The sequence below is a fragment of the Dendrobates tinctorius genome, unplaced genomic scaffold, assembly GCF_039654945.1.
Source record: "Dendrobates tinctorius isolate UK_male_01 unplaced genomic scaffold, ASM3965494v1 ptg000062l, whole genome shotgun sequence".
NCBI classification, from domain to species: Eukaryota; Metazoa; Chordata; class Amphibia; order Anura; family Dendrobatidae; genus Dendrobates; species Dendrobates tinctorius.
In genome coordinates, this window is record NW_027361730.1 from 12,449,413 (window position 1) to 12,476,270 (window position 26,858).

The 26,858-nt window shown below is 44.9% G+C and overlaps 1 protein-coding gene across 9 annotated transcripts in view; it reads right to left on the bottom strand.

Annotated features, from left to right (window-relative positions):
- Nucleotides 1-26,858, bottom strand: part of SBF1 (SET binding factor 1) — a 198,275-nt gene that overhangs the window by 27,592 nt on the left and 143,825 nt on the right. For 4 of the 9 annotated variants that reach the window (XM_073579273.1, XM_073579272.1, XM_073579275.1 and 1 more), the window contains 10 exons: nucleotides 19,853-19,992; nucleotides 12,338-12,542; nucleotides 12,060-12,256; nucleotides 10,257-10,388; nucleotides 7,464-7,541; nucleotides 2,695-2,751; nucleotides 1,854-2,035; nucleotides 1,589-1,765; nucleotides 1,373-1,474; nucleotides 1,079-1,264 (listed from right to left, as the gene is read on the bottom strand). In XM_073579273.1, coding sequence (XP_073435374.1) covers nucleotides 1,079-1,264; nucleotides 1,373-1,474; nucleotides 1,589-1,765; nucleotides 1,854-2,035; nucleotides 2,695-2,751; nucleotides 7,464-7,541; nucleotides 10,257-10,388; nucleotides 12,060-12,256; nucleotides 12,338-12,542; nucleotides 19,853-19,992 — 1,456 coding nt within the window. The remainder of the gene's footprint in view (nucleotides 1-1,078; nucleotides 1,265-1,372; nucleotides 1,475-1,588; nucleotides 1,766-1,853; nucleotides 2,036-2,694; nucleotides 2,752-7,463; nucleotides 7,542-10,256; nucleotides 10,389-12,059; nucleotides 12,257-12,337; nucleotides 12,543-19,852; nucleotides 19,993-26,858) is intronic. The other 5 variants (XM_073579279.1, XM_073579278.1, XM_073579276.1 and 2 more) reach the window with 2 other exon arrangements.

Here is a 26,858-nt window from a genome sequence, read left to right on the forward strand (position 1 = left end):
TCCAAACTCGGAATGGAAAGGAAATACCCTGGAGGGTGTTTCCGCCCGTCTGAACGAAACCTCCTGATCTGAGGATTTCGCAGGGGAGTCAGCAATGTCGAAGGTATGGTGAATCGCTGCAATGAGGTCCTGCACCGTAACCTTCATATTCGCATCCTGGTCCGAATCCAGCTCTAAAATCCCCTCAGATGACCTGTCCGAGAACGCTTCACCTGACTCTGGAGAGGAGGCCTGGGAGGGAGGCTGCTGAGAAGGACTATGCGGTGTGCGGGGCAACGAGGAGGCGTCGCAGCACTGCCACAGCCACCGCTCCTGAAGGATCCGTGTTTGGAGCTGCTGAGAAGAATGGGACTCGGGGCCTCATACTTACCCTGCCTGATCCGCCTCTGATGTAACCTGTGAATAAAGGTACCTTCAACCAGCGTGTGTTGTCAATCCTGTAGAAGAGTATCCGTGCCTCATCCGACCGACAGGCTCTGGTAGGCGAGTGGGTGGGAGACGGGGAACGAGGACCATCTAGATTGCCTGACACACATCCGTGTTAGGGGGCTCTTGGTCCTGCTGTAGAGACCTATGAGGATACGGGGTGGCAGTACACGCCGTACTCATAGTCTCCTTGTGTGACTACAGATGTGACTCTTCACACTGTATCCCTCCGGATAACCTGAAAAGAAACGACGCACGCTGAGGTAGATATGGGTCTAATGAAAGACCCGTGTCCACCTCCTACTGACACTAAGCTAAACTGAGGAATTTCCTGCCGGTCGGTGGGGTGTAAACTGCGGAGGAGGAGCTAACCTTTTTTGTGCATAGTGTCAGCCTCCTAGTGGCAGCAGCATACACCCATGGTCTCTGTGTCCCCCAATAAGGCGAACGAGAAAAGAGAATTTGTCAAATGGGATCTTGTCACTTAAATAATTAGTTCACTGTGCATTATAATTAGGAATCTATAAGATCAAATCTTTTTATATACATAAGGAAAAAAAAACTGTGGTGTTTATTGTCTACACTAACAAACATATAATAGCTATCACACATCGTATTCTGTATGACAGCACAAATGTCGATTCACACTGACCTGATGCACGCAGTCCAAAAACTGTAGGAAAACAGGAGTGAAACCATTACTCTGGCTGGCTGCTGTGTGTGCACCACGATAACTAAATCTGTGACCAAATGAAAGCCATTCTTTTTCTATAAGTAGTCGAAATCCTTCAATAGTTCGATAATACGGGTCAGACAATAGCTGAACCAGAGACACCACCTAATAAATAAAAAAAAAAAGGACAAAAATTGTACTGAATCGATATATGTATGAACACATGAAGACTTTCAATTATCAAAAAGAGCTGGATGCAAATAATTTCAGTACCTGTGTGGTAAGATCCCATCCATCTTCAAGGCCAACCAAGACAGAAGAACCACTGTCCAACAATTCTACAACCAGTGCAGAGACTTGGAGTAGCTTGTGAAGCTAAAATACATAAAACATTGCAGTTAGTCAAAAACAAAGCGAAAAACCAAGCAGACTCTGTTGTGTGAAGTGTAAGAAAAAATGGAGGAAAGCAGCTGGTTCATATGGATTTACCTGTAAAAGCCACTCAGAGTCTTCTAGGGTGCGCAGGTAGGATAGGCTAGGGTCTGTGGATGGGGCACTCGGCACACAGGCCTTCATCAGTTTTTTGAAACTGGCTTTAACTTGTCTGACGTCAAATAGCTCAATAGGGACTAGTTCCCACTGCTGCAGTGGGTCTTGCTTCACCCCCTGAAAAGTAAATTCAGTCAACGCATCAGGCATATGCCACATACACATGATGTTACAAAGCACAATTGCCAGGAAGACTAAGACTTACTTTAAGCTGTGACTTGTCACCAATGATGTACAGAGCAGCTCTGCGCGGAGTCAGTGCACCTTCTGAAGGGCCTCCGTTTTGATGAGGAGTAAGAAGTTCTCTTGCTGCCAGTCTCGTTCCTACATCGGAGTTCATGCCGTAGGAACTAAGTCTTCCAGTGCCACGCATGCTTCCCCATTTCCCTACAGGAACATGAAAGCTGATGAGGATCCCAAATAACAAAGCTCCCTGCATCTTACTTAGCTGGAGACAATAACTTAGTGTTATTCTACTCGTAAACACAATATATTAAAAGGAATATGTCACCAGAAAAAACGTTATTAACCTGCAGATATGGGGTTAATCTGCAGATTAATAGTGCTATTAACCTGCCTGGCGCCTGCACGTAGCCAAAATTTTCTGAAACCGCGTGCCCTGACCCCAATGCTGGGTCAGACCGGGCCATGGGTGCGGTTACAGCTGCTGCTCTGTATACACAGAGCGGTGACTCAACTCATGCCTGCACCGTCCCAGTGACTAAAACCGGAACGCTGCTGGAAGGAATAAAGCGCATTTTCTCCCAGCGGCATTCGGCTACATGTAGGTGCCAGGCAGGTTAGTAATGCTATTAACCTGCAGACTAACCCCATATCTGCAGTTTAATGGCATTTTTTTCAAGTGACATGTTTTCTTTAAGAAAGACATAAAATGGGAAGCGATGCAAAGACATTAAAAGGCAATTAAGTAGCAAGCTTTGTAATATACCCAAATCTTACAAAGGGAAAACACATTTCTAAAGTCTATGTTAAGCACAAGGACATGGCCAACCAACTGAAGTTAGCAGGAAGACATCTGTACTGACCTTGTTCAGCATAGCCTCGTCTCACTGCGGGGTGCTTAATACCCCGAGTTGAAAGACCTGGTTTAAGGAGAGAGGGGCAACTGGTTCAAGTGGAAATAACCACATTTTTGACTGAAGTGTTAGAACGGGACAGAATGAACGACCAGGAGAACACAGCTAGATCAGCACGCAATGCAGAAGTGGTGCACGATGGTAAGTGCCACACATTAAGAGAACCTTGTATCAATTATTATTCAAGCTCAATGTAAGTGGTTTAGCGCTACATAAAAGTTTGGTTTAGTCATTTTTTGTGTTAATAAAAAAAAGGAATCCATAGCCATCAAAGAACAAATAAAATCATAAAATGTATGAAACATGGGTTGAATTAGGTCAGTGCACATAGAATAAGCACACTGATGATTCACCTGCATTCAATGCATGGGCAGTCATATGTAGACTAGACTCACCTGCCTTCTAGATGAAAACTGAAAGAAGATAAGGAGTCTAGTTGGCACATGACTGCCCACCTGCACAGTGAATATTGGGGTGTCGTGACCGTTTGTGCGTCATTCACTGTCATGATTCTTCAGAAGCAGTCACTTTTGAGCGACGTTTCTTATTAGACCAGACAGCCCCTATAAAGAGGACCGATAACCTCTTGCAAAGCTTCATAATGTAAAAAGAGGCTAAAATGTAAAATCCTACTCTATCATATGCAAGAAAACTGGGGTGCATACACCCAGCTTCATTGCACATTGCTATGAAGGTAGATATTTGCAAACAGCCGATTGTGACACTGATCTGGCAAATCATGTCCCTCAATCCCACAGGGGGTGTGATAACATAATTAGTATGATTATTAGTCTGGGAAAAGCAACACCTCCACGAATAGACAGCAACTGATACAATTATCACAGGACAAGTTCTAAAAACTATTTTATGGTGATAGACAAAACAATGAACCACAAAAAAGAAGGTATATTAAGGTTTGAATAAAAACTTGGGAGTTGTCTGGTGAGCAGGGTGCAAGTTGAAAGGATCCCTTCAAAACAAAAAAAAAAGTCTTTTGGTCTCATCCATCCACTAAACATTGTCCCAATAGCCTTGTGACTTGTCCAGGTGTTCTTCAGCACACTGCAGATGGGCAGTGAAGTTCTTTTTGGAGAGCAGTGGCTTATTTCTTGCAATCCTGCTATGCGCACCATTGTTGTTCAGTGTTCTCCTGATGGTAAATTAGCTAATGTGAAAAAAGCCTTTAGTCGCTTTCAGGTTACCCTGGGATTTTTTGGGACCTCATAGAATATTACATACATTGCTCTTGTACTCTTTGTTGGTTGATCAATCATGGGGAGGGTAACAATGGTCTTGAATTTCCTCTATTTATACACAATCTCTCTGACTGTGGACCCATTTAGTCAAACTCTTTGGAGACTTGCTTGTAACCTTTTCCAGCCTCTTGATGATCAACAAATCTTCGGAGGTCCTCAGAAGTCTCCATTCTTTGTGTCATGATACCCGTCCACAAACACGTGTTGTGAAGATCAGACTAATAGATTCTTTTCTTTAAATAAAAGTTTGCCCACTCACACCTGATTATCTCCATTGATTGAAAACTCCAAACTCTTAATTTCATCTTCACTTTATCTCCTAATCCTTAGTGATACTTTTGACACTCACAGATAGGGATATTAGAGAATTTTCCTAATGTAACAAGTGACAAAGTCCAATATTTTTCACTAGTTTTATTTGGTTCTCCTTATTTAAGAACCGGTGTGAAAATGTCAATTTTAGGTCAAATTTATTCAGAAGTATAGACATTTCTGCAGGTGTCACAAACTTTCAAGCAGGGCCGGACTGGCCATCTGGCAAATGCCAGAACGGCCTGTCTGGTCGTTGGCCGCTATGTTTTTAACAGAATTGGTGTTCTCAAGACACCCATACTGTGGAGAGTTGTGACAGAGCACAAAGTGGCTGACTCTGTCAGTTACCCCAGCAGGCCACGGGTATCATTATAAAGATTGGTCTTGTAGTAAAATTTGCTTTCCTCCATCCAGGGTAATATTAGTAAGATATCCCATCTGATGCTTGGGGATGGGGACAGCATGGACTTGTGTCATTTCAAATGCCAGGCCTGAATTTCAGCCCCAGTCCGTACCTGCTTTCAGGTACCACTGTATGTGTGGGCATCAACACAGTGTGTACATGTCCATCAGAGAGGTGTGTGTGTGTGTGTGTATGCATATACAGTTAGGTCCATATATATTTGGACAGAGCCAACATTTTTCTAATTTTGGCCCTAGACATTACCACAATGAATTTTAAACAAAACAATTCAGATGCAGTTGAAGTTCAGACTTTCAGCTTTCATTTGAGGGTATCCACATTAAAATTGGATGAAGGGTTTAGGATTTTCAGTTCCTTAACATGTGCCACCCTGTTTTTAAAGGGACCAAAAGTAATTGGACAATTGACTCCAAGGCTATTTCATGGACAGGTGTGGGCAATCCCTTTGTTATGTTATTCTCAATTAAGCAGGTAAAAGGCCTGGAGTTGATTTGAGGTGTAGTGCTTGCATTTGGAAGGTTTTGCTGTGAAGGAAACATGCGGTCAAAGGAGCTCTCCATGCAGGTGAAACAAGCCATCCTTAAGCTGCAAAAACAGAAAAAACCCATCCGAGAAATTGCTACAACATTAGGAGTGGCAAAATCTACAGTTTGGTACATCCTGAGAAAGAAAGAAAGTACTGGTGAACTCATCAATGCAAAAAGACCTGGGCGCCCACAGAAGACAACAGTGGTGGATGATCGCAGAATAATCTCCACGGTGAAGAGAAACCCCTTCACAACAGCCAACCAAGTGAACAACACTCTCCAGGAGGTAGGCGTATCAATATCCAAATCTACCATAAAGAGAAGACTGCATTAAAGTAAATACAGAGGGTTCACTGCATGGTGCAAGCCACTCATAAGCGTGAAGAATAAAAAGGCTAGACTGGACTTTGCTAAAAAAACATCTAAAAAAGCGAGCACAGTTCTGGAAGAACATTCTTTGGACAGATGAAACCAAGATCAACCTCTACCAGAATGATGGTAACCGAAGGCGTGGTGCAGCTCATGATCCAAAGCATACCACATCATCTGTAAAACACGGCGGAGGCAGTGTGATGGCTTGGGCATGCATGGCTGCCAGTGGCACTGGGTCACTAGTGTTTATTGATGATGTGACACAGGACAGAAGCAGCCGAATGAATTCTGAGTTATTCAGAGCCATACTGTGTGCTCATATCCAGCCAAAGTGATTGGTCGTCGTTTCCTACTACAGATGGACAATGACCCAAAACAAAGCCAAAGCAACCCAGGAGTTTATTAAAGCAAAGAAGTGGAATATTCTTGAATGGCCAAGTCAGTCACCTGATCTCAACCCAATTGAGCATGCATTTCACTTATTAAAGACTAAACTTCAGACAGAAAGGCCCACAAACAAACAGCAACTAAAAACCACCGCAGTGAAGGCCTGGCAGAGCATCAAAAAGGAGGAAACAGCATCTGGTGATGTCCATGAGCTTCAGTCAGTCATTGCCAACAAAGGGTTTAAAACCAAGTACTAGAAATGAACATTTTATTTACAATTATTTAATCTGTCCAATTACTTTTGGTCCCTTTAAAAACAGGGTGGCACATGTTAAGGAGCTGAAACTCCTAAACCCTTTATCCAATTTTAATGTGGATACCCCTCAAATGAAAGCTGAAAGTCTGAACTTCAACTGCATCTGAATTGTTTTGTTTAAAATTCATTGTCATAATGTCTAGAACCAAAATTAGAAAAATGTTGTCTCTGTCCAAATATATATGGACCTAACTGTATACAACTTAGCTGTGTGAATGTGGATGTATGCAGCATAGCTGAGTGTGCATATGTATTGTTCAGGCAATGGAAAATTAGTGGTATTGACATCTCTTCTGTACACCTCCATGGAAATTTTAATTACGGTAGTAGGAAATGTTTTTCCTATCTTCTGATATCTAAACCTGAGGGGGGCTTTCTTAAAGCAAGGTGCATCCTGAGGCTTCAAAAATGCAAAAATATAAGGATTCCTGCGTGTTATAGAAAAGTAGGAGGATAATGTGATTAGAAATATGGTAACTGTAATTCTGTCACAGCTTTTCCTTACTGTGCTGTGTATGTGTGTACAGTATGCAGAAAGACTCAGGCAGCTATTTTCTGCTTGTCAGATTAGCCGTTTATAAGCAGTTATGTTCTCCTCTTGCAGATTAATCCTTTAAAAGCAGCAGTATCTTTCTCTATTATGAGGGTTGCTTTATAGACAGGGACATCATATTACATGACTGATAAATGGCATTCAGCTTGAAGAAAAGTTTAAGCTCCTGGTTGGAGGTGAGGTAAATTGTTGTCAAATGAGCATTTAGCATTTACTCTGCAGTGAAAGTAAAACATGTGTCCTTGTAATACTGAGGGAAATATTTTTTTTTTGCCAATGACATTTCAGAAAAGTCTTATAATATAATCTATTGTCATTTTTATAACAGATCGGTCTTCTTTAAATATAAAAATAAACTGTGCTGCTGAATATTGGGACATTGTATGGAGCATGGAATTTTATGAGAACCAAGCAAAGTCAGTCTTATAAGTGTTAATGATGAGTGATCACATACATCACAGATGAAACCCATTCAAGGTCACTAATCACACAGATTATACACATATACAACAGCCTCAAATCCCTTGCATAAAGCAGTAACCATATATATTTGCACACGCAGAAATCCTACCTCCTCGAATGTCCTCCTTCCCTCCCATCACCTGCTTCATCAATGAACCCAACTTGGGTTGACGTTTGTCTGGAGTATCTGTGGCAGAAATACCAACTTTGTATAAATGGTTTGTATGTCTTAATATAGGTTGTCAATCTCTATTGTTAGCATTTTCTCAGTAATTTTATGCAGATGGTTCAAACTCCTTTAAAACTGAGGTCCTCATAATGTATGAGGAGTCTGGCAACATCAGCCAAGGGAGGTGGACACCTACCTATTATAAGCCAACAGTCCAGTACAGAATAGTTATAGTATAGAAGAAACATTAGCTGAGAAGCTTGTCAGAAAAGGAACAGTTTTGAGGCCATGAATTACTCAATCACTGAAAATAGCAGCTAATGTAAGCCAAAAATATGATTGATTTTTTATTAGCAAACATTCAGAATATTGCCTAGAAAGGTAAAGACATTTGCTACAATTAAAAAAAAAAATGGCATTACTTCTGTTCATTGAAAATCAATTAAATTGTGTTGTCAAGAGTTCATTGGCATGGAGCCGAGTTCGAAGAAGCGGTAAGGGGGCCATACAATACTTCATGTACCGTAAACCCTACATCATGTTGTGGCTGTTCCAGAGGCACAGCATTATAAAGGGACTATGGCACTTGGAGGACTGTGAAGAAAAGTCACTAAATTAAATCGGAGGTTCTGAGTAAAGACGTATGCAACTATACTTATTCACAAACACAATCAACTAGGTCTAATGTTAAAAGCATTCCCAAACCTCAAGAGGTGGCAGAATAAATGTGTACGTCTGGCAATACTGCACACTAAAAGCTCCCATGAACTTGCAGGTTAAAGGGGTTTCCAGTTTTCTAAAAAGATCACTTATTGCTAGAGCATGCCATTACTTAAAGGGGATAGCAATTTTACCTTTATTTTATCAGATGTGTTGGGGACACAATTTAGTGGCAGTAAAACATGCATTACAGGTTGTCCTCCTACACTTGTTTGTGCCGACAGAGCTCTTATCATACAAAAATGAACTAGGAAGAATAGGGCGGATATCGTCGAGGCGCTGCGATGGAGGTGACGAGCCTGACTGAAGGAAGGCACACTGTACCTGATGAAGTGGACAGACCGTCTTTGAAACGTGTAGTTCCATAAACTTTCCTTTCCTTCAAGTCTGGCTTGTCTCCTCCATCGCAGAGCCTAGATGTCAGTCTTTTTGTTCTTCCCAGTTCATGATCCAGCAGCTCCAGCCCAGGAGGGTTTTGAAGGCGGCAGTTGGTGTGGAGGGGGTCATCCATTTCACATCCACTCCAGAGTTGTGCCTTTCCAGCACAACAATCTGAGGTGAATGTCATTTACCTGTCCTTCTGTGTGCTGGCATTGCAAGTACACACATTGAGCACTTTTCTAGTCCCCCCCCCCCCATTGTACAAATTGCTGCCAACATAGAAGCACTTGACCAGACCACAATTGTTATTCCATTGGAGATTAAAGGGGTATTCTCATCTCCAGGATCATATCCCAATTTGTAGTAGGTGTAATAATATTAACAAATACCTCCAATTAGAAATGTAGTATAGCTTTTGTGATTCATTATGTCACTTCCCCCACGTGCAGAGCAGTACTGGACCTTAGGTATCCATGGTGTCAGATCATTAGCAACTACCTGTCACTATATCAGTGGTCGTAACCATGGATACCTAAGGTCCTGCAATGCCTGCACATGAGGAAAGACATATCGAATCAGAAAAACTATGCTACATTTAACTTTAGAAGCATTGGCTAATATTATTGTACAAACTACATATTGTTACAATATTTTGGAGACAGGAATACCCCTTTAATGTACAGGGCTGGTCACAATCTGTGAGGGAGGCAGCACTAACAAGTGAAGGAGAAGACCTGCAATACTTACCAAATACAAGTGTCACAAAATAATGTCATCAATATATTTGTTAAGGTAAGGATAAGATGAAGTGAATAACTCAAACCCTCTCCACCTCAAGCTCCGGAACCACCAGGATGCCGAGGATGAAGACTGTGCACAGCTTTATCCTCATCACCATTTCTCTTTTGTGCAGGGAGCTGCTGCACCCCTCATTTCAAGAGATTAGAGCAAGTTGCATTTACTTGCAAAGGGGAGGGAATATAGAGGTAACACACGTCTAAGTCTGGATTGCTAGGGCTCCCCACTGATCACAAGGTGATGATATACCCAAGTGATCTGTCAAGACTTTTTAAGGAAGAGTTTATTCCTTTAAGAAAAGTAAACAAGCATATCGCCACATGCTCATACACCCATCACCCACCAGGCACATAACGCCATTCTTCAATGAGTAGTGGAGAATGGAAGTGCAGTGATAACTAGAAAAAGATCTGCTGTAACATGGAAAAGGTATGAAAGAAATATTAAAAAGGCTTAAACAAGTTGTACCAAGTTGGGAAGTTATGCCCTATCCATAGTCTGACCACTGAGACCTTAGAGAACTGGAGAGCCCCATGTGAATGGAGCAGTGGTCGATCATAAATGGAGGAGTGCATGATTGAACACCGCTTCCGAGGGCCCCAGGGGCAGAACACCCAGCCATTAGCAAGTTATCCCCTATCATACGGATATGGAATAACGTCCAAACTTGGTTCAACCCCTTTAAATGAGTAAGCATAATGATAAAAATTAAAATGAAAATATGACATGATGTGGTTAACAAAACCCACTGCTGCTTATAGTGCAAGCAATAACAAACGGTTTTCTCATTTTTGCCCACAAGTTATTTCCCCCTGTAAATAAAAGGCTTCTCACCATAGAGATGTGAAGAAGGGAAAGCACTGAGTGTATTTCTGCCACTCATTTCTGCATAACGAGGCATTGAGTTCACTACAGCCTGGAGGTATTTCTCCTGCTCCAGAGAAGTGGAATCTGTCTGAGATTGTCCTGGGGACACAGAACGGTTAATACTACAGAATACTGGTTACATGTGAAGAAAAATAATCATTAACACACAGAAAAACAAGAGAACATCCTTTTTCAATGCTTCTGTATGCAACTTGGGTTTAGTGACCGCCGATATGCATTAAAATGGCGGCCGCTAAAGGTACTTATTCACCCAAACGCGATCGGGAATAAGGCTGTAGTGCCTCCCAGAGTCAGAAAATCTCCGGAGTCTCAGCTACCGGGGTAGTTTCAATGATTTCTCTTTCTTCTGACATGATTTACTTGTAAGAAGAGAGAGAAATAATGGCCCCCAAAGCCAACCGCCGGGTCCCTCCTGATCAATCTCCCGGTCCGGCGTCATCTTCATGGGAAAGAAAAATGGCGGCTGTATGCACAGTGATCTGCTGGCCAGTATTCAGCAGCAAAAGCCTATTGTGCCCTAAATAGTAACATGGAGGATTGTGAAAGACTGAGAAGTAATAAAGAAAAAAAAATGATCCTCCAAAGGCAAAATAGTGTCTAAAAAGTATTGATCTTTAGTTATTTAAAAAAAAAAAGACAATTAGAAAAGGAGATATCAACACATACAAACAGAAAACGAAAAATTCACTGTGCAGAGGTTATATTAAGAATCACTCCATTTATAGGGGTTTATACATACAGAGCCTGTACACTAGTAAGAACCTAATATTGATGATGGAAATATATGCTGCAGTCCTAATCACACTAACAATGCAATATACATCATATTGAACATCCAAGACAGTAAGAGTTAATATACAATAAAGTGCGAGCGCTTAATATATATGCATGATGCTGGAAGTAGATGTGTTTTGAATGCCTGTATTGCATTTTATTGCAATGTTGTGGCGGCCAACCGCCCCCCCCCCCCCCCAATAATTCTGGCATTTCAATTTTTCTTCTCGTCATGCCACAAACTGGTGTTCACAGGAGTGTTGTAATGACAAGCATGGGGTCTTTTGCAGACCCGCAGCTGTCATGACAACCTATCGGTCCCCCCCCCCCCCGATCACGTGACAGGGGTGCCAATGTCTAGCATTAATGATGCTCTTTCGACCGACGTTTAATTCTGCTGTCAGACACTGACAGCAGGATTTAACTGGTTAGCAGCAGTGGGTGGAGCTCCGATCCACCTGTAGCTGTCAAAGGCAAAGGAAAGCCGAATAACTCAGCTATCATGTGCGGGGAAAGATGCCAGCTCAGCGTCAGAGCCCACTTCAAGTTAAAGGACACAACGTATATAAGCACATCATAGGTCATGAAGGGGTTAACTAATATAATAATAATAAAAAAATTACCCCCAAAGATAGCCTTTAAAATATGTTTATGGACAAAAGCGGCCTTTACAGGACATGTGTTCATCTCCTCAGGCTGTAAACAAGGACATAATATGGCACATATAGGATCGATCAAAATCTTAATAGGGGAATATATGGCTAGTAAATGTTGAAGTTGCAAGCAAAGCTGATTTTCAAGTATATTTATACTTGAGATAATCCTGTATCTTTCTCTTAGTATTTACAGGCTAGATAAGATTTCTTCTGACGGCAACATATGAAAAATGTCATAAATATTAGCTGTGGCCCAGCATCAATTACTCTCCCAACAGCCATACAGAATAGACGGTAGGCTACTTTAGGGGATACTAACCTGTACCAGCTGTGTTAGGAGATTTAAAGAGTCCAACCACACCTTTACCATGAAGTCCACCTGATCGCAAAAGCACAGCTTTGCTTCGTGGGCTGCGCCAACATACCACAGGAAATCTGTTCTGTCTGTAGCAGCGAGAGATCTTCTGTAAAGTGTTGTCCTGGATGGTCTGAGGGACAATCAGCAATCCTGGATAGCTGGTTAATAGACACATAGGAAGAAAATGAGGAATGTAACTGGACACAATTACCTCTAAAGACTAAACAGCTAGTACTCACCTGTTACAAACGGCATACATGCGGTTCACTGTTGAGATCCGGAAAGGTTCATTTTTAGCACGTGTTAGACTATTACTCAGAGTACCAAGCCCCATTCTTTGGTAGTCACGGCAACATGCTCTTTCTGCTATATTGCCCCCTGCCTGCTTGTCAGGGGCCTTCAAAGTAGAGATGGTCAATGTGCTTCTTTCCAGATCTTCAGACACTGCAAGATTGCAAAAAAAAAAAAAATATATTATATATATATATATATATATATATATATATATATATATATATATATATAATAAAAATAAATCAATCTATCTATCTATAAAGCTCAATGTGGGTGTGTATGTATATGTACTGTATGTCCGGGATTGGCATCCGCACCGTCGCAGCTACAGCCACAAAATTTGGCACAGTCACACGTCTGGACCCTGAGAGCATCATAGGCTATGTTGTGAGGCAAAATTTTAACCCCACGTATTCCAATTCACCAAATAATTTTGCCCCTATCTACATAATGGGGAAAAAGTGTATGTATTGGCATATGCACCATCGTAGCTACAGCCACAAAATTTGGCACAGTCACACGTCTGGACCCAGAGAGCGTCACAGGCTAAGTTGTGAGGCGAAATTTTAACCCCGCGCGTTCCAAATCACCAAATAATGTTGCCCCATCTACATAATGGGGAAAAAGTGAAAGGAAAAGAGTTGGAGGCAAATTCAATTTTTGTGTACTCACCGTAAAATCTCTTTCTCTTAGCCTCTAATTGGGGGACACAGAACCATGGGTGTTATGCTGCTGTCCACTAGGAGGCGACATTATGCATAATCTGAAAAAGAATAACTATGGCTCCTCCTCTGCAGTATACACCCCTGGACTGCGTCAGCCTTGTCCAGTTTTGTGCAAAAGCATTAGAAGGAACGTAACAGAAACATAACCATGCCTGTAAGAAGGCTACTATGTACGAGCTCAAAGAACAATATGAGAACTCAACCGTAACAACGGCCCGTAAGGGCAACAGGGTGGGAGCTGTGTCCCCCAATTAGAGGCTAAGAGAAAGAGATTTTATGGTGAGTACACAAAAACCTCCTTTACTGTCGCCTCATTGGGGGACACAGAACCATGGGATGTCCCAAAGCAGTCTCTGGGTGGGAAGCAATGGACGAATATTGTGCTAACAGGTCCCTAAACTTGGGGCACTGCCGCTTGCAGAACCTGTCTACCCAGGCTCGCATCCGCTGAGGTCTGGGTATGAACACACTAGTGTTTCCTAAACGTGTGTAGGCTAGTCCAAGTGGCCGCTTTACACACTTGTTGTGCCGAAGCCTGGTGCCAAACGGCCCAGGAGGCCCCTACTGCCCACGTAGAGTGTGCCGTGACACCGGCCGGAAGAGGAGAATTGTTCAGTCGGTAAGCCTCTTGTATGGTGGATATGATCCACCTGGCAAGGGTAGCTTTGGAAGCCGGCAGACCTTTGCGAATGCCCTCCGGAAGAAGGAAAAGGGAATCAGACTTCCGGAAGGGTGCAGACCTAGACATGTATATACGCAATGCCCTGCACGAGGTCAAGCGTATGCAGAGCCTTCTCCACTCTTTGAACCGGAAGCGGGCAAAGGGATGGCAGAGAAATTTCCTCATTGAGGTGGAAGTTGGACACAACCTTCGGAAGGAAAGATGGTACTGTACGGAGAACCACCTTGTCCTGGTGGAAGGCTAGGAAAGGCCTCCTGCAGGAGAGTGCTGACAATTCAGACACCCTGCGCAGCGAGGTGATTGCCACCAGAAAAACCACCAGAATGCGGAGTGGGACTTCCTTAAGGGGTTCGAAAGATGGTGCCTGCAATGCTGTCAGGACCAGGTTGAGGTCCCACGTTTCCAGTGGACGTCTGTAGGGGGGAACTAATCTGGAAACTCGTTGGAAAAAAGTCCTTACTTGCGGCTTGTTAGCAATACGCCTTTGGAAAAGCACTGAAAGCGCTGACACCTGGCTTTTAAGGGAGCCTAGGGATAGCCTGGCATCCAGGCCCGATTGAAGAAACCCGAGTACCTTTGGGAGGGAATACTGGAGTGGGACCTGTCCGCGAGATTCGCACCAGGTAAAGAAAGCTCTCCAGGTATGGTAATAAATCTTGGCGGAGGCTGGCTTCCTTGCCCTGATCATGGTCGTAATGACATCTGGTGAGAGCCCTGCCTGGGTTAGAAACCAGGTTTCAAGGGCCACGCCGTCAAATTGAGAGCCCCTGAGTTCAGATGGTAGAACGGACCTTGTGACAGAAGGTCGTGACGGTCGGGGAGACGCCAGGGGGAGTCTGCTGTAAGTTGTACGACGTCGGCGTACCATGTACGTCTGGGCCAGTCTGGCGCGATCAGGATAGTTGGAACTCCCTCTTGTTTGATCTTCCTCACGACTCTGGATATCAGGGGAAGAGGTGGAAAAATGTACAGAAGCTGGAACTGAGTCCAGTCCTGAACTAGGGCATCTGCTCCGAGCGACCGCGGGTCGCGTGTCCTGGCCATGAAATTGGGGACCTTGGCATTGAGAAGGGATGCCATTAAGTCCACGTCTGGGGTCCCCCAGTGATGGAAGAACTGGCAAAAAATTTCGGGGTGGAGAGACCACTCCCCCCGAGTCCATTCCTTGCCTGCTGAAGAAGTCGGCTTCCCAGTTGTCCACACCCGGGATGTGGACCGCAGAGAGTACCGACCTCGTGTCTTCCGCCCATTGCAGGATATGTGCCACTTCTCTCATCGCCTGGGTACTGCGGGTCCCGCCTTGGTGATTCACATATGCCACCGCCATGGCATGGTCCAACTGTACTCTGATATGAGAGGCTGCCAGTAATTGACGAAAAGCTCTCAATGCCAGGAAGATGGCCCGAATTTCCAGGATGGTGATGGGCATGTTCGCTTCCACTGGTGACCACTTGCCCTGTGCTTTGTGATGTAGGTGCACTGCACCCCAACCTGTCAGGCTCGCGTCGGTGGTCAGGACCTTCCATTTGTGAAGGGTTAAAACTAAAATCAAAGCTGAAGTTTCGTTTTGTCCATTCTCTGAAGGTTTCGTTTCTCCATTTTTGTTGCTGTAAGATACATTTTTGTAATTGGGATGGGCTGTCATGAAACCAGACTATTCCCATCAGGTGCAAGATAAGGGAGGCGGGGGTGTATTACTCTGAAGAATATGCCATTATACTACTTTCTATTTGGATACGGACATATATGTAGTTTCCGGTTTTCTTGCAATATTATTGGCTTATAAAGTGAAATGATGTTATTGGTAGTTGAGAACTTTGCATAATTAAGCAAAATGTTATAAAAGAAGTGACTAAAATAAAGGGGCTTAGGGACCTGCCTTGATCCTCCCGTACAGAGACCCCCCCGTCTCCGTGTGGTCATTTGAGTTGCTAGCAACACTCTGTGGAATAATTTGGACATCACTGGCTCAACCGTGAAGGGTTAATTTAGCCCTCCCTCAATAGCTACCCCGACACATTGACCTGGGAGAAAGGATTTTCCCGCTGCAAGTGAGGTCGGCTTGAGCCACCAGAGTAGGGACCTCCTGGTTCCCGATGTGAGCCGGAACTCCCTGTCGAGGGAGAAAGGATTCCTGTCCCATGACTTGAGGATGGCAAGTTGAAGAGGCCTGAGGTGAAATTGGGCAAATGGTACCGCCTCCATTGCTGCTGCCATCCTGCCGAGTACTCTCATGGCAAACCGGAGATATCAGGGAGGATTGCGGAGGAGTATGCGAACTCCCAGATGGAAAGCCAGTGCCTTGTCCCTGGGAAGGAGCACCAGACCCCTGGAGGTGTCGAATAGCATCCCCAGGAAGGTCAGGGACTGACTCGGGGTAGTCGATGACTTTTGTAAGTTGACTAACCAGCCCAAGCGACTCAGTGTCGATTGTGATTGAGACGCTGACCTCGCAGTCCTTGAAGGTGGGAGACTTGATGAGAAGGTCGTCCAGGTATGGAACAACAATGCCTCTGGAATGTAGCACGTCCATGGTAGCTGCCATGATCATGGTAAACGTTCTGGGAGCCGTGGCGAGTCCGAACGGGAGAGCCACGAACTGGTAGTGGTCCTGGTTGATCGCGAACCTGAGAAATCTTTGATGGGCGGGAGCAATAGGTATATGCAGGTATGCATCTTGTATGTATATGGAGGCGAGATATTCTCCCTGCTCCATGGACGCAATGATGGACCGAAGGGACTCCATGCGAAAATGACGAACCCGTACATATTTGTTGAGTTGTTTTAGGTCTAGAATGGGCCGGACGCTGCCTCCTTTCTTGGGGACTACGAATAGATTGGAGTAGAACCCTCGGAAGCATTCGGCTGCGGGAACCGGTACTACGACTCCTGCTTGAAGGAGAGAGGAGACCGTTTGGTGGAAGGCACGAGCCTTGTCTGGCGGTTTCGGTGGAACAGAGAGGAAGAACCGGTTTGGTGGACTGGAAGTGAACTCTATCTTGTATCCGGAAGACACTATTTCCCTGACCCACCTGTCTTCTGTAATAGGCAGCCAGACTTGCTGAAAGAGTAGAAGTCGTCCGCCTACTGGTGGGGTGTCTTCCGGAGTTCGTGAGTCATGATGAGGTGAAATTCTGAGGTTTTCCTCCTTTGGGCTTCGCCTGGCCTGTTTTCGACTGCCAGGTCCTGTCCGGCCCCTGCGCCACCCGTGGGTTGTCCCCTGCGTGGAGAGCGGTTACGATTTTGTGCTGGGCAGAAGAGACGGACCAGCCCGAAGAATTCCGAAAGGATCGGAATCGAGTTTGGTTACGCCGTTTATACGTGCGTTTAGGTCTTAGTTGAGGGAGAGAGGTACTCTTACCCCCAGTGGCGTTGGATATCATTGTGTCCAACTTTTCACCGAAAAGCCGTCCACTGAGGAACGGGAGATGCGTGAGGGACTTCTTTGAGGCCGCATCCGCTTTCCATTCCAGCAGCCGGAGGATACGCCGAATTGTGATGGCGTTTGCTGCTATCCCCGCTACACCTCTTGCGGAGTCAAGGGCTGCATGAAGCATGTAATCTGCTACTACTGCTATTTGAACCGCTTGGTCCAACAGCTCAGGATTTGAAGTTTGGAGGCCATCTTGCAATGTTTTGGCCCAAGCCAGAATGGCCTTGGCCGCCCAAACTGAAGCGAACGCGGGGGCCAGGGACAAGGGACCAGAGACCTCTCCGTCTCATTGTCGGAATCACAGATGCCTTCCGAATCCTGCGTATCGCTCAGGCGTTCCCTGGTGGGTGAGCTGGGGCGGAGGTCTTCTTGCGGAGATCTGCATTGTCTGTCTCTGGTAGGGGACGGTCTAGGCGACCTGGAACTACGGTGTCTCTCCCTGGAGGGGGATGACCGTGTGCTATGGGATGACGCAGAGGAACGCGACGTGTGGGTCCGCTTACGTCTGGGAGAGCAAGAAACGGCCTGTCCCTGAGTGGAGCTGTCCCTTTGCTGGGTAACGCTCATAGCCGAGACAGGACCCTGCAGAGCATGGAGTAATGTGGAGGTTAGGTTATCTATGGACTGTGTCATAGACTGCGACATCTGGGTAGCCCATTCCGGCGTGGTAGCGGCCGCTGAAGCAATGGTAGGGGCTTCCTGGGGCTCTGACCCAGTATTTTGGATACAATCCCTGCAGTGCGGGTACGTGCTGCCACTGGGGAGAGTGGTTTTGCAGGCTGTGCAGAAATCATAAAAGCAGTCCTGCCTGGTTCTCTTCCTTGAGCCCGGCATAGTGCACAGAGGCTGGCTAGCAGGGGACCGTACAGGGGTGGCTACGCAGAGGAAAACTATAGGAAAGCCTTCTAGGTAATATGGATTCACAGCCGAGTAAAGAGAACCCGGCTGTGATCTTACCCCACCAGTGTTCCCCTAGGTCCAGCGCCGACAATTCACAGTCCTGTGCCCCCCGGAGACTGCTGGCGTTGCTACTGATGTACCAGACGGCGTCTGCTGCAGCGAAGATGGCCGCCGAGAAGGAAGAAGGGGGCGGAGAGCTGAAAATAGCGCGCAGGGCTATGTAAAAACGCGCCCTTTCTGCCTCGATCTGCCCCTTCTATGACACTGTGGAGTGTCATATTTGTCATCCGGGGGGCGGGCCGGGGGGCGGAGAGGAGGTGGCGACCTCAGCTAGGCCAAAGCCGCGGCCTAAATTAGATATCTATGCCCAGAAAGGGCCCCAGGCCGGCGCGGTAGTCCGGGAGGGGGTCGGATTTTAACCGGATCCCCCCGGATTGAAAGGCAGGCTAGCGGTGGGGCCACAATCTGAAGAGGGGCCCTGTGATGGGTCCCCCTGAGGCTGCCGCAGAGACAGGGGCGCAGGGAGCCCTGTGTCTGCATGTGCTATGCCTGCCCGCACTCCCCCCGGGCCCCGACAGGAGCCCGCAGCTGGCTGGGGTCCCTGGGTACTGTGCAGGTTGCCATAGAACAGACCCTACCTGAGGTGTCTCAACCTAATACCCCCAGAGGGGGATTAGGGAGGGTGCTGCTGTCACCGTCAGGGGGCTTCTTCCTCGCCTCGACCTCAACCCAAGACCAAAACGAATTGGGGAAGGAGGGGGGTCTCGACTTCGGACCAGCACCCGCAGGACTGGGGAAGGAGCGACTTGGGGAACCACCATCTCAACTTCAACTGGGCACCCCATAACAGGGGGCTGAGGAAGGAGCCATGCCGGGAGTCTCACTTAGGAGACCCACTTTTCTTCATCTGTCATCCGGAATAAAAAACGGAAAAAGAAAAAATTCTTTAGGTGTGCCTCCTTGCGACACTAACTGGAGAAGGCTGATGCCGTCCAGGGGTATATACTGCAGAGAAGGAGCCATAGTTAATCTGAAAGTGTCGCCTCCTAGTGGACAGCAGCATAACACCCATGGTTCTGTGTCCCCTATTGAGGCGACAGAGTAAATATCTTAAGGACAGAATTACCCTTTTCCAACCCCTACAACAATGCAAAAAAATTCAATAAGATTCAATCAAAACATTTGTATTTACTCCAAAATATCACCAATAAAAAACAATGTTTCAGAGAACAAAAAACAAAGCCCCCACACAGTTTTATTGACCAAAAATGTAAAAAGTTATGGGTCTCGGAAAAAGAGGACAACCAAACTTTTTTTTTTCTGTTTCACTAAATTAAAAAAATAAAATAAAAAAAATCAGTTATCAAGTCCAGTTAAAAATATAATCTTGTCCAATTTCTACAGATACTATCCAAATGTATGCGTATGCATCTCCACGATAACATATCAACAAGGTTAATCTTAAAGTTATACTTTAGATTTCCCCTTAATTTTTGCCATCATACATTCAGACAGTTATCCAGAGTGGTTATGGTAGAAATAAATCCATATAATCAATGGTAGAAAACCATGGCAGTCAATTTGTGATTCAAGAAAATGTTGTTTGGGGGACAGAATTTGATCAGTATTCACAATATTCATCAAAAGCCTAAGCATAAAACCCATTGACGAACCAGTACCACGCTTAGTTGGAGAAAAGGTTAAAGGAAGGAATACCCACTTGAAATGTCATCACCCTGCTGTTCCAGAGAATTCTGACTCCCTCGGACATCCCAGGATGGGGGACTATACTTTCTGCGTGTCACATACTGCCGGCCTATTGTCTTCTTAGCATTCTTCACAAGATTTTTAGAGATGGTCCTTGGAGAAATAATTTGCACATACCACAAGACAAGTTATAAAGGAAATATACACAATCAAGCAGCATCTTTGCACATTCATAGAGCAAGGCCAAGATCACAGATCATATTTTAGTGGTATACTCACTTGTAATGGAAAACAGCCACTAAGATTTGACTGTGTGAATAGGGCCTTATGCTCCAAAACAATTACCAGTGCAATCGAACAGATAAGTCAATACATATTACAGGAAAAGAATAACTATACAAGCAAATAAATATTAAGCCACAAGACAAGAAGAGTCCACCACAAAGTATGACGTAGAGTAGGAAAGAAAATACACAGAACCACAACAAAAGAACCAGATAGCATACAGTAAAGAATCTACAATCCGTTTTCAAGTAAGAACCCAACATTGCGAAATATGTGCTAACTTTAGTGGAATCTAATGGTGAATTAATGGAGATTGTTCAAGAACAATCTTTCTGCACTAGTTTCATGGGATTTGGGAACTTATAATCTGTTTATGGCTCAGCTTTTCAGATATTAGATGTCCAATACACCAGTAAACACTAATTCTGACTGCGACTACAGGTTGTTGTATTCCACTACATTGCATGGTCTGCATAACTGATTCCAACCTGATTCCCACCGTGGACATAGTGTTTCCTTTTCATCTAAATAACATACCAACCTACACTTTTGTCCATCTATCTATCTATCACATATCAGTCTACCACATGTTATGAAATAACCTTACCCACAGACTCAGTCCACAAAATACTAAATTAGCTACTTCTGAATGTTCTGTGGCCATGTCTTCAATGTAAACTAGGATAACCACTTTGCTCAAATCACACCCTTCTCTCAGAGCAGGGGTCAGTATTTCATCAGACGTAGGCCTCCTTAAGACATCCGATTTTCTCACATAGAAGAAAAAAAACAGACCGATTACTTTGATTGGAGTTTGATCAGAGTGTGCCCTTGTCAGCGTCTGATCTATTTCAGCTGCTGCTGCAACACAAGTACATAAGACTACGTTCCCTCAGTCAGTGTTTCTTGAGTGTTTAATGCTGCAGAATTTCCGCACCTATTATTGTAAAGAGGGATTTTTGGTACTCACTGTAAAATCTTTCTTAGAGCCTTCACTGGGGGACACAGGCAACCATGGGTGTATGCTGCCGTCGCTAGGAGGCTGACACTAGGCAAAAAAAGGTGTTGTGAGTTCATTCTCTGGTTCACCAGTTGTGAGTTCTCCTTCCAGACTCCCTCTGGTGGTAACAGGAGGTAGTGAGGCTGATTTGATCGGTGGAGGTCTGCCACCTGAGAATGAGGATGACGATTGGATCTCAGGAGTCTCAGATTGGATTTAAGACAGCCGATGCCCTATTCAGTTGCTGGTGATTCCTTCTGCTTGTCAGGTCTTGGTTCTCAGCTCTGTTCCAGTCAGCTCAAGCTAAGTTCCTCTGCTAATGTTCACACTTGATTTTGTTGTTCTATTCTGTTTTTTGTGTGGTCAGCCAGCCCCGGCTTGGGCTGTGCGGAATTTCCACTCTTATTTATCTGTATTTGCCAATTTGCTTTTTGTCCCTTATTAGATTGGACTCTTTTTGCTCTGTCTCAGAATATTTCAGAGTGCTGAAATAGTGGGAGAAGTCTAGTGACTTCAGGGTTAATTTTGCCATCAGAAGTGTTGGACATTATTTTTGTAGGGTTTTTGGCAGATTGCAAACAGTGTCTTTCCTTTCCTATCCTATCTAGTTAGTTTGGGCCCCATCGTTTGCTCAGCCTATTTTCCTACCTGTGTTTGTGTTTTCATCTTGTTTCACCGTCAATACATGTGTGGGGGCTGTCTATTCCTTTGGGGTCTGCTCTGGGGCAGTTAGTTTCCCTTTTCTTGCTTTAGGCTTATTTAGTCCTCCGGCCATGACGAGGCGTCTAGGTTCATAGTAGGCACGCTCCACGACTGCTGCTAGTTGTTGTGGTAGGATCAAGGATCTGCAATCTGCATAGTTACCAACCTCTCTGGTTTTTCTGGGCTTAGCATGTTTAAGTTTTTTTCCTCCTCGGTGACCCATTCATAACTAAAAGGAAAACCACTTCTCCTCCACAGTATACAACCAGGCACAAAGCACCTCAGTTAGTGTTAAAGCAGTAGGAGAAGCAACCAAAACTCAAGACATGTACCAACCCAACAAAGGCACGTAGGCCCATAAGCGGTACAAACAGTTAGGGTGCTGGGTCCCCCAATGAAGGCTCCAAGAAAGATTTTACGGTGAGCACCAAAAATCTCTCTTTATCGCTTCATTGGGGGACACAGGTAACCATGGGATGTCTCAAAGCAGTCCCAAGGATGGGAAACAGAAAGAATGCAAAGAAAAAACAGACTTAGGTCAGTGCGTAACTACTGCCTGCAGAATCTTCCTTCCCAGGCCTGCATCAGAAGAGGCATGGGTGTACAAAACCTCGCAAAAGTGTGCAAAGATGACCAGGTTGACAAAAACTAACTGCAGTTTCTCAGAGCCAGAAGAATTTTTTCTAGTGAGACGGCTTTTCATGAACATGCTGAAGATTTATCTCAAAGGTTCAGGGCTAGGGGCTATTCTAACCGTAGCATAAAAAGAGGACTTAAAAAAGCTAGTCAGGCGGCGAGGAGGGACCTTTTGGTGCCTAAAAAGAAGAATCTAGCTGTGAACTCTCAACAAGTTAGATTTATAGCTACTTATAACGATAGATGGTCCGAAATGAGAACAGCTCTGGAAAAAAACTGGCCCTTACTTTTGACGGACAATACTCTGGAGAGATATGTGCCTAAATGGCCGTCCATTACATTTAGGAGATCAGGGAATCTCAGAGACCACCTTGTGCGAAGCTGCCATGGTGCTCCCAAACCTGAAATGGCCTTCGGTTCGAAGTGTCAAAAATGGGGCTTTTTCCCATGTAATGACTGCATTGCGTGTCCGAACATGAGGCGGGCCTTGAAGGAGAATATTTGATATTACTCAACATATAACATGTAATACAATGGGAGTTTTATATTACGCCACGTGCCGATGCATCAAGATCTATGTAGGGATGATTTCTAGGCCCTTGAATGTACCAGTCAGGGAGCACTATAGGGATGTTAGAAATGCATCTGGAATTGAGGATATCACTGTCCTGAAACCCATACCCAGGCACTTTAAGATCTACCATGAGTGTAATCCTAAATTACTGAGAGTGATGGGTATTGACAAAGTGCATGTGGATCAGAGAGGTGGCAATTTGAAAAAGAGACTAGCTCAGGTAGAGGCCCAATGGATATATAAAATTGTTTCAGTTTAACCAAAAGGTTTAAATGAGGTTCTGAGTTTTGCACCCTTACTGAAATGTGGTTTTATGTTGGTTTTTAAGAAATTTAATATTAGGTTTATTTTGCAGATCTCTCTTCACTCTTCAGTGTGGTCCATTTTGGATGTGTTGACATTGCTACCCGTGACTGGCCTTCGGGAGGATATACCAACACCATGCATAGCTTTCGGTGTAATGATGAAGATCTCCAGAGAACTCCATACTATGGGACTTATACTGATGTCATCTGTATAGATATATATTGCAGTTATGATAATTTGGTTATGTCCCATGGAATAAAAGGGTCATTACACTACCGGACACTACAATATTGTTTTTTGTCACCGAGTACTCTTTGTTATGAGACGCGTATATTTGGCATTTGGTACTCTTTGTTATGAAAGGCATATATTTGGCATTGGGTGTCCTCTCATAAATTAGTTTCGTATGTAATGGAATATATGTATATATACACACATGTGGGTATGTTTTGTGCCAGTAGGTGGGATTCCATTTGGTCTTTCTCCATTTCATGTAATTATGCATTAATGCTGTTTTATACATGTTTATGTGCTTTATACACATATCCACTATTACCACGCTAAGTGTGCTTGTCCGATAGATATGTATTCTCATATATATTTTATCTAATTCTTCGTTATCCTTTAGATACACTGTATACACGTTTGTTCACACCCAGGCATTCATTGTGCGGTAACGTCCGCCTGGCTAGCCTGTGCAGCTCCCCTGTCCTGACACGGACGGGGCGTGGCTAGGCGGCCAGGACCTCGCGATGAGGTACGCTGCTGTGCAGACGTGTCATCCTGAGCGTCTCCTGCTCCTTTCCTTTCCTGACGTGTTGGGTGGGGGAGTGGCGGAGCTGTGGGTGGACCCTACACTGCTGCGAGGTAATTACCTTACATGTCTGGGCGGATGCGCTCCATGGCGATGCAATATACCGGATTCACCACATATGTTAGGTGATTGCCAGGCATTTTTGGGGCTATTTAAGGACATATATCAATGAGAACCACATACATTACCCCCTGGGACGAAGCTAGAGCAAAACGCGCGTCGGGGACTGTGTCTTACAAGGTTGTATGTTTCCTCTATGCACTTAGCTGCTGAGATCATTGTAATGTGGACACTGTTTACACTAACCTTTACTGATCTCAGCAGCAGTTAGTTTCTGGCTGCTATTTGCATTTAAAGCCATACATGTATTATACATATACTGGTTTGTGTCTATACTGTATTTTTACCTCATTTTGTGAGGACATTTTTTTCTTGGACACCATATATATTTATATCAGTAGACTTATGGTGAATTTTTTTTTTTTTGGTATGTGCTGCTATTTATATACACGGTGTAACAATTTATTAGTAGTGGCTAGACAACTGTATATGTGAAAAAAAAATTTTCTTACCATGTTTTTTGCAGAGGGGCTATAGAGTTTACTATGTGGGCAGTCTTTAATCAGTAGTCACTATGATGTCATATTAAGCTTATTTCTGTTCTTCCCACTGGTATTCATCCATTACTTGGTATATATGTACATACTTACCTTGTCTGGCTATATTGGGCTTGTATCTCTTTATTTTGTTTTTATTGCCTGGCCATCGTGCTTTAATAAAGATTATGGATTTTATGGCTTAACTTCTTTTGTCTATTTGGATATAGCTGTATTTGTGAAGTGCCATTCTTGTTAGGCCCATTTATTTGGATATATAATGGCAACTAAGATCACTTTCCATGACAGGAGAGAAGACAGCATGTCTTGAATGCATTCAAAAGGAGAGTGCTGGAGTGCTCCAAGGACAAGATTAAGATCCCATGGATCTATCGGAGGCCGATAAGGAGGTGTCAGGTGGGCGACTCCTTGAAGAAAAGTCTTTACCTAGGAACAAGAAGCCAGATCTCATTGAAAAAGGATTGACAGAGCAGAAATTTGGCCCTTAAGGGTACTGAGTGATAGAACAGAGTCAAGACCAGCTTGTAGAAAACCCAGGATGGAAGGAAGAGAATCAAAAAAAGAAAAAGACCAAATTGTTGCCTTCACTCCACTGAAAGAAGGCCTTCCAGTATCTGTGATAGATACTTGAGGATGACGGTTTTCTGAGTGTTCTGATGGGAAATACCAGCCTCCCTCAGGACCGCGGCCTCAACGGCTTTGCCGTTAAACTCAGAGGCTGTGAACTCTGGTGGAAGAGGGGGCCTTATGAGAGAAGATCTGGATGGTCTGCAAGCCTCCAGGGAGCGTCCATGAGCATGTTCACCAGCTCCGCATACCAGTCCCTTCTTCACCAGTCTGGAACTACCAGGATTACAGGAACTCCTTCCGCCTTAATCTTTTTCACGACTCTCGGAAGCAAGGGGAGGGGCAAAAACAAGTAAGGCAGCTGGAATTGGGACCACGGGATCAATAGGGCATTGCAACCAATGGCTAGTGGATCCTGGAACCTGGCTGCAAACTGAGGAAACTTGTGGTTCATCCAAGACGCCATCAGGTCGACGTCCGATGTGCCCCATCTCTGGAATATTTGATTGAAAATGGCGGGACCACTTGGCTGATGTGAGACCCTGACGACTTAAAATTGGCTGCCCAATTTTCCACCCCCGAAATGTGTACGGCTGATATGGCGGGAACGTGACGCTCCGTCCATCGCAGAATCCTTGTTACCTCTCAACACCTGCTGCAAGTCCCTCCTTGATGGTTTAAGTCAGTCACTGGATTGGCGTTGTCCGAATATATATGGACTGGCAGGCCTGTGAGGAAGGACTGCCAGCGGCGAAGGGCAAGAAAAATTGCCCTGATCTTCAGGAGATTGAAGGGGAGAGCGGCTTCTTGGGCATTCCAGCGACCCTGCGTCTGCGAATCAGACTCAGACTGGGAATCCGCAAACGATCCAAAAGCCACCTCCAAGGAGGTGTCATGGGGAGAGGGGGGCATCCTAGAGGATGACCCGGGGAATTGGATGAAGAACTGGAAAGAGACCGCTTCCTTGCCTTTGCACACGATCTGTCCCCATGAATGTCGAGGTCAGGTGCATGCAAATAACAGTGAGGCATTCAGAGTACTGGTCACGGCAGACAGATATGGAAGACGCTCCAGGACCTGGCCCAGGGACTGTGATACTTTAGTCAGGTCAGAGACAGACTGTGACATGGCAACAGTCCACTCTGGAGGGAGGGGTGTGCGCTCATCCCGGGTGTTAGAGTGCTCCTGTGGGGCACACATGGAGGAAGAGGTGCAGGACTGGCAGAAAAAGGAAAGTTGGCCTGAAGACCACTTTCTTTTGCAGAGAGCACAGGCGTAATGGATCACAGCTGGCTTAGAGAAGCCTCTCTAGTGTTGGGCATAAGTCAAGCCTTGTGAATACTGCTGGGAAGGACTACTTGGGATAGAAGAGTGGAGAAAGACAGGGTAGATCCTAACCGATATCAGCGAAGACCAGCGGTGACCGTGTGGCTGCCTGTGTCACCCCAGTAAGCGGTGGGGAGAGGCTCCTGTGAGTAGTGCAGAGGCAATCCTATCTGTCGAGGCACAAGCTAAAAA